General features: G+C 48.1%; 1 protein-coding gene across 1 annotated transcript; it reads left to right on the top strand.

Moving 5' to 3' along the window:
- The first annotated feature begins 14,554 nt into the window (after positions 1–14,554).
- On the top strand, positions 14,555–20,827 carry LOC146177870 (uncharacterized). Its single transcript, XM_084581652.1, has 2 exons — positions 14,555–15,766; positions 20,672–20,827. Exons 1-2 carry the CDS (start codon positions 14,555–14,557, stop codon positions 20,825–20,827), a joined length of 1,368 nt encoding a protein of 455 aa, XP_084437778.1.
- Positions 20,828–21,773: the final 946 nt, after the last annotated feature.

Below are 21,773 nucleotides of genomic sequence, written 5' to 3'. Positions count from 1 at the left end.
CAGCATCTACCTTCTGTAATCTTTCATTTAGGGGCTGCACTCACCACGAAACTCGCGGGCGACAGCGCGAAACCAGGCAAAAGCCACCCGCTGCCACTGAAGCAGATGCGGAGCGAACAGTGAGCAGGTCGCGCCCCTTGAGGCGGCGGAGAGCGTAACTCAAGGAGAAAAATGCCCATTGTTCACGCGGCGATTGAGAAGGCCGTAAGAAAGAGCGCGCGCTCTCTCCCTCGAGACCGGCCTTGGGGAAGGAGCCCCCGTGAGCCCACTACCCCACCCAATCGGCCGCACGACAAAAAGCACAATAGCAAACGCCTGCAGCTTGTGCGCGTTTTGTTGTATATACTGTCAAGTCGATCATAAGATGTTTTGACGTGATGTATTCGAAGACAGGATCGAAAGCCGCGCTGTGACATCCAATTCACCTGCAGTACTGGCCGTGTATATATGTTCGTAGAGAAAAGGACGCAAAAGCTACTGCGAAGGTAACTGCAGTTGAGCAGTCACTCCAGGGCGATATTGCCGAAACAGACCCGAACTTACTGTGAAGCAGCTTTCCTCTGACAACACTTTCGCCAGTTTCAACGAGTGACTCTTCATCACCGGTCCTGAAAGCGAGTAAACATTAGGAATCCCAGCAAAAAAAAAATTCTTTTGAAGGTCAATAGGAATTACGAACTAATTAAATATCTATACGTACAATTAGCTGTGATCGAGCATTATATTTAAGTATATTATATATATATATATATATATATATATATATATATATATATATATATATATATATATATATATATATATATATATATGTGAAGGAAAGAAGCCAACAGTCGGCAAGGCCAAGGAAAGCGTTGGGGATGGTACTTTATGTATTTTTTTTAATGTTTACTTAAATAATCAAAGAAATTAGTAATGTAATCTGCTCAGGGGAAAGATAATTAAACACAAAGTAGAAGAAAAAACGTGCCGATGGTGGGAACCGAACCCACGACCTCTGAATATCGCGTCCGGTGTTACATTACTAATTTCTGTGATTATCTAAGTAAACAATTAAAAAAAATAATAAAATACATAAAGTACCATCCCCAACGCTTTCCTTGGCCTTGCCGACTGTTGGCTTCTTTCCTTCATGTATTATAACGAGCACCCTCATTTCCCCTAATTGAAATGTATATATATATACATATCCGCGAACTGTTTAAATCTTTATTTGTTCCTCTTCGACAGCCGCTGGCATGCGGCCTTATCATTGTTATTGTGGTGCGCTTGTCAATTCTGTATCCCGCGTTTGTTCATGCTCGTTGTCGCGATAGGGCGCGTTATCATTTTCTTTGTCGCGAACGATGCGCCAAAATCTGTCTCGAAGATTCCGATCACTCGCGTATGTTTCTACAATGTTCCAGGTTGTGCAAGCAGTTTGCGACGTTATCGAGATTGTTCTGTGCAGCCTTTAAATTGAGAGTTGACGAGTAAAGGCTGTTTCACATGATGCGACGCGCACGAAAAATTTCGGTCCAGTCACAGTGTCTTTGCGGCGCAAATCGCAACAGCCCTTTCACATGCTGGCGGCACCATCATATTTTACCAACAATAAAGGTAGAACACATGTAAAATTAAATGTAGTATTTAGTTTGTTTGTTATCAAAATATAAAACACTTTATGCAAAATAGACATTTTTAACTTTTTCGTTTTGTACGCAACTACGTAGAACAGTCACATCAGGCTGAATTCCATATGATGGCGGCCGTCTCGTTCGCAACGATCGCTGCGACAGGGGCGGCGTGCCATAGAGAAAGAGATTGGGCGTGCGACCAACATGTTGGAAGTTTGTCGCAGACGCTCTGCGACAGGAGCGGCGTGCCCTTCTGTCGCTGTGCGGCTGAAATCGCACACTGCTGCGGCGAGAATCGCATCGACGAGCGTTTCTTTGTTCGACGATGCACGATTGTTGCTATCGCCACCGCCAGTTCTTTTGCGGGCGCAAGTCTAGCCCAATAAAGAGTTTCTTCAGTGCAATCACCGACCCTTCATTTGTGTCATCGACCTTGTCACCACCACGTGACATCTGTGGGAGGTGCTGCCCTTGATCCTTCAAGCGAAGACCCCAGCCTTGTTCCTGTCGCCCGGGGGACTAGCCAACAGGTCACCGAGCCAGCTGCCGACTTCAAGGGCTACAACCCGAACACGCTCTGCTGCCTGACCCCGTTCGACACCGGAAGGCATCAACTTTGAAAATGGTCCAGTCAACAGCACCAGTTGTCTTGGTGTAGCCCCGGGAGCCCTCCATCTTCCAAGGGCGGAGGACTGGATGGACCTCTTCGACCGTGTGGCAGAATTCAACGGCTGGAACGACGAAGCGAAGGTAAGGCAAGTCTATTTTGCTCTTCAAGGATCTGCCCGTATTTGGTTCGAAATTCACGAGGCAGCTTTGAAGGATTGGGAGATCTTCAAGAAAGAGTTTTTGACTGTTTTCGCAAATGTCGTTCGAAAGGAAAGAGCCAAAGTCATCCTTTAATCAAGACTTCAACTCCCAAACGAGCTCATCCGGGTCTACATAAAGGAGATGAAGCGCCTCTTTCGCCGCGCCGACCCTAACATGACCGAAGGTGACAAAGTGAAATTTTTAATGCGAGGCGTTAAAGAGTCGCTTTTTTCAGGACTTGTCCGGAACCCGCCGAAAACTGTGGACGAATTTGAAAGTGAAGCATCGACCATCGAGAAGACGTTGGACACCCGGATGCGCCACTACGAGCTTCCACTTCAACCGGACTACTGAAGCCACTACCACAGCGCATCTGCAAGCGGAGAAAGCCTTCGCGACCTCATCCATGAGATCGTCCGAGAGGAACTTCGTCGCTTACTGCCATCATTCCAACAACCCCAGGTTGGGACGCTCGCGGACGTCGTCCGTGAAGAAGTCCAGCAGCTAGGCGCTGAGCGTTCCTCAAGCGACGGCTGCGACAGTTCCAGCACAAGAGGCAACAGCGATGAACTACGCTGCTGCATTACGTCGCCCTGCGCCCCGACGTGATGACTTTCCAAGCCCTCGCCGCTACCGTCCTGTTCCTGAAAGCTGCCCCTTGGCCCGCGCCCGTCAAGCCTACCAACGACCCCCAAGCCCCAGGAAGTGCGACGCCTGGAGGACTGCGAACAGCTAGGCCATTATGCTTCCACTGCGGTGAGGCCGGCCACATTCTACGCCACTATAGTGCCTAGAATATAACGCCACTGCCCGTACCGATCGACGAATTGGCCTCCGCGGATTTGCAGTCGACGCATGGTCGACGCTCCACGCTACAGACCACAGCTATGGGCTCCAGCGACCAATGAAAATTGGGGGGCCATGACGTCAAATGACGTCACGCATACGTTCTATTTGACGCAAATTATAAACGTTTTTTTTTTTAAACCGCCGTGTTGCCTAAAAGAACTCGTGTTTCTGTTGTTTACGCCCTTATTTTTAAGCAGTTGCTCCAGCACAATGAAAGTGGTTGGCAAAGGCGGCGGCATAGAAAGGCAGCAACACTTCCAAATAGAGACCACGCATGCACAAATACTGCTGCAAGTCATGCAAGTACTTTGGCCATTTACTTTGTCCCTCAGCACAGTAAGGTGCGGTCCAGAAACACTGGTCCAACGGAGAAGTCGTGCCCAGTTCGCAACAGACCGTACAAAGTGAACAATTATGGTTTTCATATTCATGGTTTATTGCATCAGCCAATAAAATACAGCAACAAATCACAACAATAAAAATTCATGTCGCAGACAGCACAAACAGCAGCGCTGTTTAGGCGGGCTAATCATCTCAATGATCACAGCCGAGGCATTTATGGAAAAGGCTTGAAGTGCCTGCCACAAAACATCACCAGATAAAAAACATGCATGTACAGAAAACAAAGCTATGACAGCTGCAATTGAAAAAAGGAAAGTAATGAATTAGTAGGTGCATCAAAACATACGTCGAGCATAGAGCACTGGGATCACTCTTAACATTTAAATTTTTCGGCAGAAAGTATACAGCAGTTTTCAAGGCAATTTCAAGGTTGCACCAGTCCAGAAAGCTTTAGCATCAACAAACGTGCTTAACACAGGAGCATTAGAGCATACATTGAGCCTTTGTGCAACCTCCACATCTGCTCACCGGTGAAAGTCAGCCGGGAAGCGGTGTAATAGGACACTGACGGTTGAGTCCACGCTGTCGCAACGTGCCACAGAGCATCACTTCCTCACTTTGTGCGGGCTCATCTTGCGATAAAACGCTAAGCCCAATACAATGCTGCAAAAAGACTTCGCACTGCCCGCACGACGAAGGGGACGAAACAAAACAAAAAAAAAAAAAAAAACACGGCTGCGGGGCGGATATTAAATCTCACCAAACGGCGACAGGGCAGAGACCAGCAAGGACGTCGAAATCTTCGCAAAAGGGGCATTTTCAGACTTGCGAACTAAATTACGCTTTCCCGGGCGCACTAAGGCCCGCACCCAAGAAGACGAGCAGCAGACAGCGATAAGAAACCGTTTCGTGCTTCGTCAGCTTCATTATCTCCGTTGCCTTAGTTACCTCTGGCAGCGCCTCCTGACCGATGCAACATCAATGGGGTGGGGCGATAAGTGTGTTGCAAGATTTCTTTAAAAAAATTAAGGATGTATTTATAAAATACCTTATCTCATTCACAAGCGAAGTTATCAAAATGTCTATTTTTATATGGTGATTGATACTTTTTAATTTGTAGCAGTATAATTTCTTAATTTGAGTGGTTGGCCCCCCGACCTGTGGCTATGCTGCGGTACCGCTGAACCGCTTTTGAGCCCAGCCATGGAGGAAGGAATTTTCCTTCCTCCATGGTATGGTGTTTAGTGAACTAGAATACTTTCTAGTGGCGCGAACATAGAGGAAGGAAAAACTAGGAGGGAGTGCGCGCAGCCTCCGCAAGCCAACCTCCTCTGACGCCGCTCCCTTCTCTTTCTTGCGCGCAATGATTCTTGGGAATTTAGCCAACATATTTGCCAGACTCAAAAGCAGCAGCGTACATGGTATTTTTTAGTGACTTTGGATGTCCCCGCGGAAAGCCTACCGGAGTGGAGTGCCGAAATTTGTGCGTCTCGTCGTAACACATAAGTTACTTTGTTTATAATTGTCGCATTGTACTCCGTGTTTATAGGCACACCAGTGAGAACTGCAGGTGGCCTTTTCATCTTTGATTTCGTCAGGGAGACTACGAATTCGACATAACATTGCATACCTGGGGAACTGGCTTCAGCGTAACAATGTGTATTTGAGGTCTGCATTTCCTAAATGAATCAAACGATTTTCGTCTCGAACAATACATGCACATGCCCTGACAAACAAACGTTTCGTTTCTCGAGGAGTGCGCATAACAGGATACTCACCGTTGGAGCGACAGCCCCGAGAGGTATATCCGTGTAGTTCTGCATCCCGGCACGCAGCATTTCATATGGCAGTACTTTTTGTTGGGCTAGTTGGTTTGATTCCATGCTTGCGGGACTCAGCGCACGAAGACAGAGCACAAGAACATAGCGGACGACAGGACGAAGCGATGATCAGCGCTTCGTCCCCTCGTCCTTCTTGTTCTCGCGTGCTTCGTCTTTGTGCGCCGAGCCCCGCAAGCATTTCATATGGCACAGCTGAGGGGACCCAGCTATACTTCGCGAAATACACGGGCGCGCTGCGCGGTAGCGGCAGCCCCCACGGGATCAGCCTGTCTAAAAGTCCAAAGTTCCATCCATCGCCTGCTCGCAGCGCGCGCCTCAGGTTTCTAGTGCAGGCGTCGCGTAGCGAAGGCCACGCGAAGGCATTCCTTCAGAGCGAAGCCTGCGAAACCGCAACCAGCTACCGGCTACCGCTTGCCGTATCATTTCCCATGATTCTTTCCATTATATTTTTTATGACTAGGGCTTCACTTTTCTGCCGCGGCGCTCCCGCCTAGTTCTTTTCTTCCTCCATGTATGGGCGCGAACAACGACGATCGGGCACGCCGAGTTTCATTGACGCCGCCAGATGGCGCCACTGCAACATCTACTAGTCGATTTTTTAATGCTTTCTTGCAATAGTGCGACATAGTACCGATGCTTTTGTGCGCCTATTCAGTAAAAGTGGTGATTTTTTCCCTACGCCGACGTATGTGGACCTCCACCCATGATAGAAGGCGTTTCATTCGACATTATTCGGGTTTTCGCCGTTGCACTAGGGTGAAAGCGCTCATATTTCGCTGGCGTCTGCTACAGCTCATGCGGGACGAGTTATCGCGCACTGTAAATCGTTGCGGCACATTCATTTGTACGGGACGGGTATTTTTCTGAGCCCTGCAGAGCCCGCTTTATCACAGAGCCAACTCAACTGTCAGCAGCAGACTGGTAGCAGAGTGGCCAGGCATCGTGCGTACGCACGGGTTCTCGCATCTCTCCAACCATGCCGCAGTAACTTTCCTTTAGCCAATAATGAGGATTATATTACACTGCGCTATTCGGTATCCACTGGTAACCAGGAATGCTAATTTTAGCTTGATATCTGCTTAGCGTTAGGAAATTTGCCAACTGGTAAAGGGAGGAGCTTCAGGCTGTTACATTTTTTTTTTTTTGACAAAGTGGTCATGAAAAAAAAAAAAAAAATCCTACGCTTTGAAACGAATCATCCGGCGATATGCTGTGGCGTCACCATTGTTCTCTGTTCACAGCAACAATATCTGTTATAAATCATAGCTGTAAGCCAGGTGCTAATTAAAATCCTTTCATCATCTCATATGCATAACATTTATGCCAAAAATACATACTACATGAGGAGGGAAGAGCAGTTTTGTTTAGGTACCTCTCAAGGCTTCTCCACTGCTGTTTTATTTTATTTGAGTGCATGGGACAAAGGCCATCAACAATGAGTTGTTTTCTGAAATTATTGACTACACAAACAGTCCTAAGAGCATCCATCTGCTCATCTTCAGGTGCTTTGAAGCTTGACATTGCGCTGGTTAATGCATTTTGTGAAAAAGTGAATGCGGGTAGTTAAGCAGTGATTTCAGCTGCACCAATTTGACAGTGGTCAGAGCACCCAAGTTAGCAGGTTTGCTTGGCCAGTAGCATATACTGAGTACAAGCTGTCTGCTTGAATTTAGACTGAAGCAGGTTATAAACACATTCTCAAGGTCAGCCACAAACTGGTATCACTTGAAGGGTACAAAAGGCCTCTGTTGTCCTTAAAATTAGTAAAATTAGCCAAGTTTAATACATGTGACTTATCTTTTTCTTTTCAAAAAAAAAAATATTAAAGCCTTTCTCACAGTTAGTTTGAGGTAGGATAGAGAGACCACAATTGTATACAGCTGCCAACCAACTGGCTGACCCCAGGCAATTTTTTTATTTTGAAGTTAAGTAATTAGTAATTATTTTTTCTAATTGACTAACTATTGCCTTGCCTTTAGACAATAACTGGGTTTGCAGAATTTGAGAGCGCCTTCTAAAATCTCCATTCCATTTATTTCCGATAAAGAAAGCCTCATCGGTTTTCCAAGCTCTAAAGAAAGCCCGCGAAATACAGAAATTATCAGCCTGTATAGCGCTGAGACTGGGCTGTTGAGTCACAGCCGCAGCTAATTTTTGTCACTCAAACCATGCACTGTTGGGAGCACAACAATATCGTCGCGCGTGAATGCGTCAGTCACGTGATTTTTTTTTATTTCGCGGGCTTTCTATAAACGTGAGAAAAACTATGCACGTGAGGTTTTCTTTATCGGGAATAAATGAAATGGGGGTTTCAGAAGGTCCTCCCGAACTTTGCAAATCACATTTATTTGAAAGCAATACTTAGTAAATTAGAATTGCAAAATGAAAAATTGCCTGTACCGTTTTTTTTATCGATATTTATTGTCTTACGACATCAGTAGGGTATGATATGAAGAATGAATAAATGATTAAATAAATGTGCCTGCTAGAGATCCAAGGACATACCATGACTACGCGGAATTGAATTTAGTTTAATCTCAGCTGTCTGCTTTATTGAGCCAGTGGTAGTATTCGAGATCACGCAAACAGTCGAAGCTTTCTTCCCCGAAGTCTTCCTTTTGTTCAGACCTGGTGCACCAGGTGGCTGTCAGCAAGTTGTTTCTCTGGCCTATCTCAAATAATTTATTTTTAACCCTTGGCTGAAGTTAGCTTGGAGACGCGGTATAAAATATGTCGGCTATCGTTTGGTTCCACAGGCTTAATAGCAAGAATCTGCAGTGAGCACAACTCTCTGCAACATCAATATTGCCCACATCCAGCCTTGGCTTCACGGGTTTGACGGTAAATATGCCGGACAAGCCGGCAATCAGGTGCCAGTGATGGCTTTTCACGCGGTATATCCTCACCGGTATATCCTGCCGTTGATCATATATGTGCGTAGTCACGCAGCAGGATGAGATGGGGCTCGAAATGATGCTCACACACTGCCAATGTTTCTGCGAGAGGCTTTTCCTGCTTTCACAAGCTTCGTTTCCACTTTGTGCGATGTTTGTTGTCCCTTGGAGCAGCAAACAAAGGTGAGCACCCGGATAGCCGCGCTTCGGCATCTCGGAGCAAAACAGTTCGTTGGTCTTTTTTCCTGGCCATATCGAACTGCGCATGGTGCTTTTGAAGAGCTGAGATGTCTTAGTTGCTGTGATGGAAGGCAGAACTGAAAAGTTCGAGGGCAAAATCGCAAGAATGTGCAGACTGCAAGGCGCGCCAAGCCTTGACTTCCCTTTGCGGAGGGGGCACGGCACGCGGTCCTATAGATGGATGGATGGATGGAATATAGGAGCGTCCCCTTTGAAACGGGGTGGTAGCAGTAACTATCATGCTCATTTTTCTCCCTATATCTTAATTATTGATTTGCATTGGTTAACTAAACCATCATTCTATTTCTTAAATTTTTGTTTCTACATTACTAACAATATGTCACTTCTCTGCTTTTAAGCCACCAATCTTCCAGTCGTTTTTTGCTAGTTTCCCACCGCCTGTTTATTCACCCGGCCAATGGTATCTCTAAACCCCAGAGCTTCAGGAACAGTTACTGTGCCGGCATCAACTTCCGGGTGGATACCATTACATTCGAGTATAATATGGTCAATTGTTTCACTGGAGTTACCACATACAGCACATGCGTCATCTTCATTGTTAAATCTCTTTTTGTAGCTGCGTGTTCTAAGGCACCCTGATCTAGCTTCAAAACGTAGGGCACTGCCTCTGGAGTTATCATAGAAAGCTTCCTTCCTGATCTGCATTTTCCAATTTCGGTATAATTCCACACTCTGTTTCTTCTCCATCAAATTTATCCAATTTTAACCTTCTGTGTTTTTCACCTGTTGCTTAATGCTCTTTATTTCTCCGTCCTTGTGACTAGCATACTTACTGGTTAGTTTCCTAGTTCTTTTCCTCCATTGTGAGTCAACGCCTTTTAAGTACAGATATTTAAATACTTTAGCTGCCCATCTGTTACTGTCCAATTTCCTCAGGCGTTCCTCATATAATATTTTGCTCTGAGCTTCCCGTACTTCGAAAGATGCCCAGCCCATATCTCCCTGTACTGCCTCATTTGTGCTTTTGCCGTAGGCACCTAGTGTTAATCGTCCAACGGATCTCTGACTTATTTCGAATGTCGACTGTACCTCTGATTTTAGGCACAAAACCGCATTTCCGAAAGTAAGTCCGGGCGCCATAATTCCTTTCCAAATACCCCTTAAAACCTCATACCTGTTGTATCCCCACAATGCCCTATGCTTCATTATCCCGGCATTTCTTCGCCCTTTGGCCTTGGGTGATTGCTCATGCTTTTCAATGTATGCCAATCTTTCGTTTATCCATACCCCGAGATATTTATATTCTGCTACTCTGGGCCTTGTATTTTAAGACCCTGATCAGCTGAGCCGTTGAAAATCATCTGACCCGACTTGCAGTGGGGCGGTGGCAGCGGTGGGGCGGTGGCGACCCCACCGAGGCGCGGCGGGAGATAGAGACAGACCCCATTGAGAGGCCGTAAGAGCCTGACTATACCAACTGCAGGGCGAAGGCCTCTCCCATATTTCTCCACTTAACACGCTTCAGAGCTAGCTGCATCCACTTGAGCCCTGCGAACTTCTTAATCTCATCCGCCCACCTAACTTTCTGCCGCCCCCTGCTACGCTTTCCTTCCCTTGGAATCCAGTTTGTTACCCTAAGCGACCATCGGTTATCCTCTCTTCGCACTACATGTCCTGCCCATGTCCATTTCTTCTTCTTAATTTCTACTAGGATGTCGGTAACTTGAGTTATTTCTCTGACCCACTCAGCACGCTTTCTATCTCTTAATGTTACCCCTACCATTTTTCGTTCCATAGCCCTCTGGGTTGTCCTCAACTTAAGTAGGACTCTCTTGGTTAGCCTCCACGTTTCAGCGCCATAGGTGAGTACAGGCAAGATGCAACTATTGTATACTTTCCTCTTGAGCGATACCGGTAAGCTGCTAGTCATAATCTGCGAGTGCTTGCTAAATGCGCTCCATCCCAATCTTATTCTTCTTGTTATTTCCTTTTCGTGGTCCGGATCTGCGGTTACTACCTGTCCTAAGTAGACATATTCGCTTACTACTTCCAGAATTTCGCTACCTAATGTAAAGTGCTGTTCCTTCCCGAGGCTGTTGAACATTACCTTAGTCTTCTGCATATTGATTTTCAAGCCTACCTTTCTACTTTTCCTGTCTAGGTCATCAATCATTATTTGCAGTTCATCCCCCGAGTTGCTTAGCAAAGCAATGTCATCAGCAAATCGCAGATTACTGAGGTATTCTCCATCTACCCTTATCCCTAGCTGCTCCCATTCCAAGTCTCTGAATACTTCCTCTAAGCAAGCTGTGAATAGTACTGGGGAGATTGTGTCTCCTTGCCTAACACCTTTCTTTATGGGAATTTTGTTACTTTCTTTATGCAGAACTATGGTTGGTGTGCAGCCACTATATATATCTTCCAGCACTTTCACGTACGGCTCGTCTACCCCCTGATTTCGCAATGCCTGCATCACCGGCGAGGTTTCAACTGAGTCAAATGCTTTTTCGTAATCAATGAATGCTATATATAAGGGCTGGTTATATTCCGAGCATTTTTCTATCACCTGATTGATGGTATGGATATGATCGAGTGTAGAGTACCGTTTCCGAAACCCTGCTTGATCCTTTGCTTGATTGCAGTCTAAGGTTGTCCTGATTCTATTAGCGATTACCTTAGTAAATACCTTATACGTAACAGACAGTAAGCTGATTGGTCTGTAATTTTTAAGGTCCTTAGAGTCCCCTTTCTTGTGAATGAGGATAATGTTTGCATTCTTCCATGGTTCCGGTACCGTCGATGACACCAGGCACTGCGTATACAGGGTGGCCAGTTTTTCTAACACGATATCCCCCCCCCCCCCCCCCCCCCCCGTCCGTAGTTATCTGATCCTCTCCAGCTGATTTCCCCCTTTTCATTGTTTCTAATGCTTTCTTGGCCCCGTCCTTCGTCACTGGTGGAACGTCTGAATGTTTTTCCCTACCGCCAATCTCATTACGGTCCTGACTACTTTGGCTACTGTAGAGATTTGTATAGAACTCCTCGGCTACTTTGACTATCTTATCCATATTCGTGATGACGTTGCCCGCCTTGTCCCTTATCGCATACATCTGGTTTTTGCCTATGCCCAATTCTTTCTTTACCGCTTTAAGGCTTCCCGTCCTTTACAGCATGCTCAATTTTCTCCATGTTATACTTCCTTATATCGGCCACCTTGCGCTTATTGATTAGCTTTGATATCTCGGCCAATTCGATCCGGTCTGTTGGATCAAATCTTTCGTCTCCTTAGACAGCTTACCGGTATCCTCTCTAACTGTCCTACCGCCTACTTCTACCGCGCACTCAGTAATGATATCTCTGAAATTATTGTTCCTTGCTTCTAGGGTAATGTCGCCATCCTCGGTTAGTGCTGAATACCTATTCTGTAGCGAGATCCTGAACTCTTCTGCCCTCCCCCTCACCGCTAATTCGTTGATGGGTTTCTTTCTTACTAATCTGTTGCGTTCCTTCTTCAGATTTAGGCTAATTCGGGACCTCACCATCCTGTGGTCACTGCATCGCACTTTCCCGATTACCTCTACATCTTGCATAATGGCGGGGGTTGAACAAATTATGATGTCGATTTCATTTTTAGTCTCCCCGTTCGGACTTTTCCATGCTTTTCAACGTCCTTATCCCATGTTAAATTTTTGAAAGAGAAAAAAAAAAAGAAAGATCCCACGGGATTTAACGTACGTCTCGTGACGGAAAATAAACAACACCGACCAAAAGAAGAAAGATGGAATGACGTTTCGGCTCCCACACGGGAGCCTTGTTCACACTGAGGCGAAGCAGGAAACCGTTGCCTTAAATACGGCGCATCACAGAACCCAGACATCTTGCGTACACAGGGGGCAGATTACCATGATTACGGTTTATCGTATTTGCTGTAGTCTGAATGATCAGCGACTCAAGATAGAGCCGTGATGCTCTGTTCCTTTCTTTCGCTATCACACGTGCCTGTGCCCAGTCAATGTGGTGTTTGGCAGATACCGAATGTTCGGCCAGCGCGTTCGAAGCCACCCGCTGTTTCCTCACGTCGTTTTGATGATCGCGCAATCTTCTTTCAAAATCCCCTGACTCGCCAATGTAGACAGCTGCGCAGTCGGCACATGGGATTGCGTATACGACGCCTGGGAACTTTTCCTTTCTGAGTGGGTCCTTCACTTGCACCAATTCTCCCCTGAGCTTGTGGGCTGGCACATGCGCAGTCTGCACGTCGTAGCGACGCAGTATACGGGCCAGCGTTTCACTAACGCCTGGGACATACGGAATCGATGCCCGCTTTCGGGTGCCTGGGGTCCGATGCAGCGCAGGGCGTGCAAGCTGTCGTTCCACAGAGTCAATAAAATGTCCAGGGTAGCCGCAAGCAGACAAATCATGGCGTATGCGCAAGGTGTCAGCACACCTATCTTCTCTTTTTGTGCATATTCTTTCGTTTCGACGGAGGAGCGAGGCAACCACGGAACGCTTTTGGGAAACAGGGTGAACAGAAGTGAAATGAAGGTAGTGGCCGGTGCGCGTTGGTTTTCGGTATACGTTGAAGGTTAACCCTGACGGTTCACGGGAGACCAGTACATCCAGGAATGGGAGACGACTTCATAGAGAAGGTCCGAGACCTTGAAATCGACACGGGGGAGATCATGGTCTCGTTTGATGTAAGGTCCCTGTTTACAAGCGTGCCGATAGACCTTGCTGTGGATGTCTGCACCTCCGCCCTCGAAACTGACCGCACGCTACCAGAAAGGTCTCCCTTCGAAGTACAAGATTTGGCTAGACTTCTTCGCTTCTGCCTCTCAAACACTTACTTCACTTTTGAGCAAGTACCGTACAAGCAGATTCACGGAGCCGCAATGGGGGCATCGATTTCGGTCACGGTGGCCAATTTGACAATGGAAAACCTCGAGACTCGGGCACTAGCATCGTTCACGCGTCCCCCCAAAGTTTTTCTGAGATACGTGGACGATTGCTTTTGTGTCTTGAAGAAAGAAATGCTGGACGCTTTTAGCCTACACCTTAACAGTATGGAACCAGCAATACAGTTTACCATTGAAGAAGAAGTCAATGGCCGCCTCCCATTCCTGGATGTACTGGTCTCCCGTGAACCGTCAGGGTTAACCTTCAACGTATACCGAAAACCAACGCACACCGGCCACTACCTTCATTTCACTTCTGTTCACCCTGTTTCCCAAAAGCGTTCCGTGGCTGCCTCGCTCCTCCGTCGAAACGAAAGAATATGCCCAAAAAGAGAAGATAGGTGTGCTGACACCTTGCGCATACGCCATGATTTGTCTGCTTGCGGCTACCCTGGACATTTTATTGACTCTGTGGAACGACAGCTTGCACGCCCTGCGCTGCATCGGACCCCAGGCACCCGAAAGCGGGCATCGATTCCGTATGTCCCAGGCGTTAGTGAAACGCTGGCCCGTATACTGCGTCGCTACGACGTGCAGACTGCGCATGTGCCAGCCCACAAGCTCAGGGGAGAATTGGTGCAAGTGAAGGACCCACTCAGAAAGGAAAAGTTCCCAGGCGTCGTATACGCAATCCCATGTGCCGACTGCGCAGCTGTCTACATTGGCGAGTCAGGGGATTTTGAAAGAAGATTGCGCGATCATCAAAACGACGTGAGGAAACAGCGGGTGGCTTCGAACGCGCTGGCCGAACATTCGGTATCTGCCAAACACCACATTGACTGGGCACAGGCACGTGTGATAGCGAAAGAAAGGAACAGAGCATCACGGCTCTATCTTGAGTCGCTGATCATTCAGACTACAGCAAATACGATAAACCGTAATCATGGTAATCTGCCCCCTGTGTACGCAAGATGTCTGGGTTCTGTGATGCGCCGTATTTAAGGCAACGGTTTCCTGCTTCGCCTCATTGTGAACAAGGCTCCCGTGTGGGAGCCGAAACGTCATTCCATCTTTCTTCTTTTGGTCGGTGTCGTTTATTTTCCGTCATGTCCCATCCCGACCAGACGGGCTTCCGTCAAACTCTTGACTTCAAATACCTTCGCCAGGCGTACGGCCAGCCCATCATCACAGAAACACGGCGCTATGTCTCACTGACGACCCGGATGGCTGCGTTCCGGGGACACCTCAAGTTCAACCTCACCTGCAAAGCAAAAGGTTTGGTTCCCCGCTCTCTTCGGTTACACCGTCCAGTTTCCACAGTGTTCGGTCTAAGCACAGTTTCGAAGGCTGAGCGGTTACTACTCCAGGCAAGGATTCTTGAGTGCAAGGACTACATTAGAAAGCTTGAAAACGATGCCTTTTTCGCTAGACGGCGATTACAATACAACTGCCCTGAGGAGTTTGCTAGTATCCAACTACACGCGAACTTCCAGGCTCGCCTTCGGTCGCACCAGGATGAGTGCTCGCACGAAAACAAACTGGAAAGGCTGATGCTTTGCCACAAGGACCGGTCCCCGGATCCCCCGAAAGTGTTTGTGCGCAACCTGTCGTCCTATAATCCAGACAAGGCGGAACTTTCCGTCCTGGGCCTCGGCCTGAACTTCAACACTGGTCCAGCGCCCGACGCAAGGAGAGTTGTTTGCGCTGCTGAGCATGCTGTGAGCCTCGTTGAGCCGTCCCGCCGGGAAGAAGCACGTACACGCGTTGTCAGCGTCCTTTCGAAGCTAAGCGCACAGCCTTTGACTTCACCCCTGTCACGCCAAGAAAAAGAGGCTCTTAGGAGCCTGCGTACTAATCCTGACATAGTAATTCTGCCAGCGGATAAGGGTAAAGCCACCGTACTGTTGGACAAGAGCGACTACCGAAAGAAAATGTTGGCCCTTTTGGAAGACGTTGACACGTACGCTCGTCTCGCGCGGGATCCGACAGCAAAAGTACAAAGAGAGCTGCAAAAGCTGCTGGCTGACGTCTTCAGAATGGTTCCACCGCAACACCAGTCGTTGTATTACCACCTATTATGCCACAATGGTTCAGCCCCTGCGATATATGGCCTACCAAAGATCCACAAGCCTGATGTCCCGTTGCGTCCTATTGTGGACTTCACGCGTTCCCCCCTTCAAAACCTGTCGAAGTTTTTGCACAGAGTTATCTCACCACTCGTCGGCGGGAGCCCCACGCACATACGAAACACCTACGACTTCATAGAGAAGGTCCGAGACCTTGAAATCGACACGGGGGAGATCATGGTCTCGTTTGATGTAAGGTCCCTGTTTACAAGCGTGCCGATAGACCTTGCTGTGGATGTCTGCACCTCCGCCCTCGAAACTGACCGCACGCTACCAGAAAGGTCTCCCTTCGAAGTACAAGATTTGGCTAGACTTCTTCGCTTCTGCCTCTCAAACACTTACTTCACTTTTGAGCAAGTACCGTACAAGCAGATTCACGGAGCCGCAATGGGGGCATCGATTTCGGTCACGGTGGCCAATTTGACAATGGAAAACCTCGAGACTCGGGCACTAGCATCGTTCACGCGTCCCCCCAAAGTTTTTCTGAGATACGTGGACGATTGCTTTTGTGTCTTGAAGAAAGAAACGCTGGACGCTTTTAGCCTACACCTTAACAGTATGGAACCAGCAATACAGTTTACCATTGAAGAAGAAGTCAATGGCCGCCTCCCATTCCTGGATGTACTGGTCTCCCGTGAACCGTCAGGGTTAACCTTCAACGTATACCGAAAACCAACGCACACCGGCCACTACCTTCATTTCACTTCTGTTCACCCTGTTTCCCAAAAGCGTTCCGTGGTTGCCTCGCTCCTCCGTCGAAACGAAAGAATATGCACAAAAAGAGAAGATAGGTGTGCTGACACCTTGCGCATACGCCATGATTTGTCTGCTTGCGGCTACCCTGGACATTTTATTGACTCTGTGGAACGACAGCTTGCACGCCCTGCGCTGCATCGGACCCCAGGCACCCGAAAGCGGGCATCGATTCCGTATGTCCCAGGCGTTAGTGAAACGCTGGCCCGTATACTGCGTCGCTACGACGTGCAGACTGCGCATGTGCCAGCCCACAAGCTCAGGGGAGAATTGGTGCAAGTGAAGGACCCACTCAGAAAGGAAAAGTTCCCAGGCGTCGTATACGCAATCCCATGTGCCGACTGCGCAGCTGTCTACATTGGCGAGTCAGGGGATTTTGAAAGAAGATTGCGCGATCATCAAAACGACGTGAGGAAACAGCGGGTGGCTTCGAACGCGCTGGCCGAACATTCGGTATCTGCCAAACACCACATTGACTGGGCACAGGCACGTGTGATAGCGAAAGAAAGGAACAGAGCATCACGGCTCTATCTTGAGTCGCTGATCATTCAGACTACAGCAAATACGATAAACCGTAATCATGGTAATCTGCCCCCTGTGTACGCAAGATGTCTGGGTTCTGTGATGCGCCGTATTTAAGGCAACGGTTTCCTGCTTCGCCTCATTGTGAACAAGGCTCCCGTGTGGGAGCCGAAACGTCATTCCATCTTTCTTCTTTTGGTCGGTGTCGTTTATTTTCCGTCATGTCCCATCCCGACCAGACGGGCTTCCGTCAAACTCTTGACTTCAAACTAACGTACGTCTGTAGTTCAATTTCGTCATTTCACAGGAACAATTTTTCTGCCTTACTGACGTTAGTATTTTTGTGCGATAAAATATTGCTTGCGTCTTTTCCCATTAATATGCAGAAGATTATTTTCAGACCAACGCTTAATCGACTGCAATGCTTTGTTTGCCATGGATGCCATATGTTATTCGGGTTTTCTCCCTTAATGAACAATGCGGTGTCACCTGCATATCCGATCTATCGAACATTTTTAATAGTCAAAAAGATGCCATTCAAATAAAGGACAGTTAACAGGGGACCCAAAATGCTCCCTTGAGGGTATACGAAAGTTACTTTCTGGCAGGTAGAGATTACATTATTGTGACTAATATACCGTGAATAATGTTGGAGGAATGATGTCAAGAGAACATTGGAATTTCCGCGTATGCCGTATTGCTGAAGTTTCCTTATCAATGTTTTGGGATGTACATTGTCAGATGCTTTTGAAAAATCTATATATGTGCCCAACACAAGTTGTTTATTCTCTAGCGTCAATTACCAGTTCTTTTTGATTTAGAAGAGGTAGTTCTGTAGATTTAAGTTTCAGAGAGCCGTACTGATAAGTTGAAATGAGTGAGTGCTTCTCAAAAAACGAATAAAGGTAAGTATGCATAATATTTTATAATCCTTTAGATATGATGTGGAGGATAGATATGTTGTTGCGACTGTAGGAAGAAGAAATAGAAAATGCATGGGCCTGCTACTGGCTCACCTCCGCTGCCTCGTGCGGACAGAAGAGAAAATAAAGAAAGAAAAAGAAGAGGAGAGAGAAAGACGCGCGTCCCAACGGCCGTCGTCTACCACCGAAGCGGTGGCGGGTGCAATGCCGAACTACAACAGGGGCAGCCTCGGGTGACAAGCTAACCCCTGCCGGAAGCGGCGGTGACCTACCAGTCCCAGCCTCACAGGGCCAGGAGCAGCCACCCCCGATAGAAATGGGCCTCTAAAATTGTTCATAACGTTTCTGTCACCTCCTTTGTATATTACAGTTACCCTGGATACCTGTATTAGCTCTGGAAAAGTATTCTGTTCAAAGGCTAAATTATATATACTAGTCAACAGCAGGACTATAAGATCTATAATATACTTAATAGAGGCACTTTTCATGGCATTAACGCCCCGATATTTATAATTTTTGAGGCGATTGTGTACGTGAACGACGTCACTCTCATCGGCGGGAAAGAAAAAAATTAAAGAGCACTGCAGAATCTGCATTGGAATAATGCGAAAGCACGAATGCAGCTGTTGGTTGCTCCCGGTTGCTTAATTCACTTCTTGTTTACCCATTTCAGTTTTTGGTACTTTCACATTGCGCGCCAATCCCTTCCTATGCCCCTTTTTGGCTCGACTTCAGCTTTATTGACTGCTTTAATTAACATTTTAGTATAAGCAGGAGGGGGCGGACGACGACTTGCACCCACAGCGATGGCAAGAAAACATATGAAAAGTTGGGTCGCATCGTGACTTGGCCCCGCATGAGAAAGGATGTCGTGGCATACGTCCGTACTTGTCTTACATGCCAGACAGCGAAGGCAAGGGATGGTAAACCACCGGGCCTCTTGCAACCTGTGGAAAGCCGTTACCCGTGGGAAATTGTTGCCTGCGACGTAATGGGCCCTTATCCTAGATCTGTGAAAGGAAATCGCTACTTGCTAGTGGTCACTGATCATTCTTCTAAATGGGTTGATTATACCCGCTGCGTAAACTGGACTCAAAGGTAATCTGGGATAAACTCCTACACGCATTCACTCGGTTCGGCTTCCCGGCGCAGCTAATCACTGATAATGCGACGTATTTTACGGGAAGGATATTTGCTGACACCTGCAAAGCTCTTGGGGGGCAGCACAAAAGGACTACGCCCTACTATCCTCAGGCCAACGTCACAGAGCGGGTCAACAGAAACCTGAAAAACATGCTCGTGGCTTTCACGGAGCGTCACAAAGACTGGGATTTGCGAGTGCAGGAGATGGCTTTCGGCACAAGAACCACAGTTAACCGGTCGACTGGCTTTACGCCGGCGGCTATACTTCTTGGTCGTGAGCTTCGATTTCCCATTGAACATGCCCTTACCCATGACTCTGAATTACAGGCGCCCAGTTATTCCAGGTTCACCCAGGATCTCTCCAGTCGTCTCGCTGGAACCCTAAAGGACGCCAGGGAGAACTTGGACCTCGCCCGCCTGGAGCATTGCGGCCAGTACAACAAGGGCAGGCGTCCTATGCAGTTTGATGTTGGGGATAAAGTGCTCCGCCGCTCGCACCCGCTAAAGGATGCCGCAAAAGGGTTTGCCGCCTCTCTCGCTCCTCGGTGGACTGGTCCTTTCATAGTAATAAAGCGTCTTTCGCGGCTCGCTTACATGCTTCGTCATGTGCAGGGTGGCTGGGAGACTGGACCAGTCAACGTCGCCGACCTCAGAATGTACTACGAGCGGCCAGAAAGTACATAAAGGCACTCGGTCTACCAGATGTGAGCCATCTGGACCATCGTCTGATGAATGTCACCATCCCAGCGGATGCCTTCAAGCGGGCAGTTCGTCAGCAGCAGCATTGTTGTACTCTTCCCAGTGCCCTTCTTTTTCTTGTTCTTTGACATCTCGGGAGGTGTCCCGTCTTGAGAGGGGGGAGTGTGGGGCTCCGCACCCCATTAAGTGTTTTAAACCGCGCGCGCGTCTTCCTATTTGTATTGTGTTTGCACGGGCAGTGCGAGTGCGCATGAGCGAGCAGATAATCTTAGGGGGCGTGATGTTAGCGCCGGAAGACGAGGGTAGATAAACGCGTCGGAAGCAAGGCGCGGGGCCTTTTTTGCCCCGGCGGAGAGGCCGGCGCGGGGCAGCCAGCAAGTGTCATGGGCCAGCAGGGTGTGCACGGACGACTGAAAGAAGATCGCCGACGCGAAGATGGAAGCAGTGTCTGCAGGAACAGCCTAGGCGTATTCGAGTGATTTGCTGTTCCGCGAAGAGCAATGTTTCTTGAGCCGCCGTTAGCGCTTTGGCCCTATTGCTCGTTTTATTCGCTCCGCAGTGTGTTCTGTTTCGCCGCGGTAAGGCCCTGACATTCTTCCCGCTTCCCGTTGGTGTTTTATTGTCGCGCGCATGAGCAGCCTGTTCTCAGCACAGTAGCGCCTTATGTTTCTTTGTTTTGCTTTTTTTTTGTTTATCCAGAATAAACCGGTGTTTTTAAGAGACTGAATTTGTCACTCGTCGGGCGAGACCATGGCTCGCGAACCCGTTTTTTTGAAGGCGAGGCCTTCAATCTCAACGTCACCCTAACTGACTGACTTAACTATTTGAGCCTTTCATACATTCAAATGTGGCGCCAAGCCATTGGCTCACAGTAGACAAGCGGAATTATGTAGAGCGTTTCAGGATCTGGGACATGGCACGAGATCCCAGTACAGGGTCTCGGGTTTCTCTGTACTGAGATATTCCCATGAAACATTTAGCTGTTCCAGCACCTGGGACACTTCTTTGTAGTAGGCCATGATCAAAGTGCCATGGTGAAGTGGTCTCGTATTGGCAGGTGTGTAGATCCACGGGACTGCAGAGCTGCTCGCAGGAATGGATCGCACTGCTCACAGAAATAGAAGAAGCGCTGGACCGTGAGCTCCAACTGCACGTGCACGCGGCCAAGTCCGCCTGCCTGGAGGCTCCAGAATATGTTCGTTTGACGCATTGACTCGTACGTGGACCGCCATATGAACACGGCCCACTGTAGCCTGGAAACCGACTTGTTATTCATAGTTCGGGCAAAGCAGAGGATTGCGGGGTATGAGATGGTGTTACAAACATGGGCTCTAGTAAAAAGGGCCTCCACGCCCTCCACGTCTGAAGTTTTCCCTCCGCCGCTGCTATCTTTGGTATCCACCGGCCGCCTATTCCAGTGTCCTGTCCAATGTTAACCCCGAGGTACCGATCAACTGTGTCGCTCCACTGAATCTCGAGGAAGTTGACAGGTTTCCCGAGTCAGTCGCCTAGGCAAGCTCCGTTCAATTTTTTAAGGGTCAACTCAGCCCCAGAGAAGCGACAGAAACAGCGGGCGAGGCGTATCACTTCCTCCACATGGGATGCTTCGGTGCAGATAAAAGTGACGTCGTCAGCGTACGCCAGTACACGAAGTTCTTCCGCGCCTAGCGATAAGCCTGAAACAGATGTGGAAGCGAGGGCCGAACGGCATAGTGGCCATGAATGTAATGCGAAAAGGATGGGCGACATGAGGCAGCCCTGCCGAACTGATCTCTCTATGTTAATGGGCACGCAGGGCTCTCCGTTCAGGAGGATGGATGTTGTGGTCTCAGCATAGCAAATGTCTAGCCACTGGAGCAAGTCGTCACCGATATCACAGTAACGGAAGAGGTCGAAGAGAAAACCCCGGTTGACCTGATCGAGATCCAAAGCATTCCTGAAATCTAGTTGAATTACGGCAAGTGGACCATTTCGGAGGTTCGCCGACTCACAGATAGTCCTCCTTCGATGGAGGTTTGTGTTAATAGAGAGGCCCTTGAAACCGCATTTTTGGTGACCACCTACTATATCTTTTAGGGTCACCGCAAGACGGCGGCCGAGGATTCGGGTAATCGGCGGACAGCAGGCTGATAGGTCGGAAATCCGCAGCATCGGGTATG

The sequence above is a fragment of the Amblyomma maculatum genome, chromosome 10 (genome assembly GCF_055883805.1).
Source record: "Amblyomma maculatum isolate TAMU_Amacu chromosome 10, ASM5588380v1, whole genome shotgun sequence".
Classification (NCBI taxonomy): Eukaryota; Metazoa; Arthropoda; class Arachnida; order Ixodida; family Ixodidae; genus Amblyomma; species Amblyomma maculatum.
This window is presented reverse-complemented; position numbering and strand designations above follow the sequence as displayed.

Bases quoted from the DNA above. Each gene is read 5' to 3' on its own strand.
- LOC146177870 (XM_084581652.1), top strand. From the start codon at position 14,555: ATGTCCCATCCCGACCAGACGGGCTTCCGTCAAACTCTTGACTTCAAA. The intron at 15,767-20,671 runs GTAAGGTCCCTG...TCGTATTGGCAG, and splicing joins AGATCATGGTCTCGTTTGAT to GTGTGTAGATCCACGGGACT.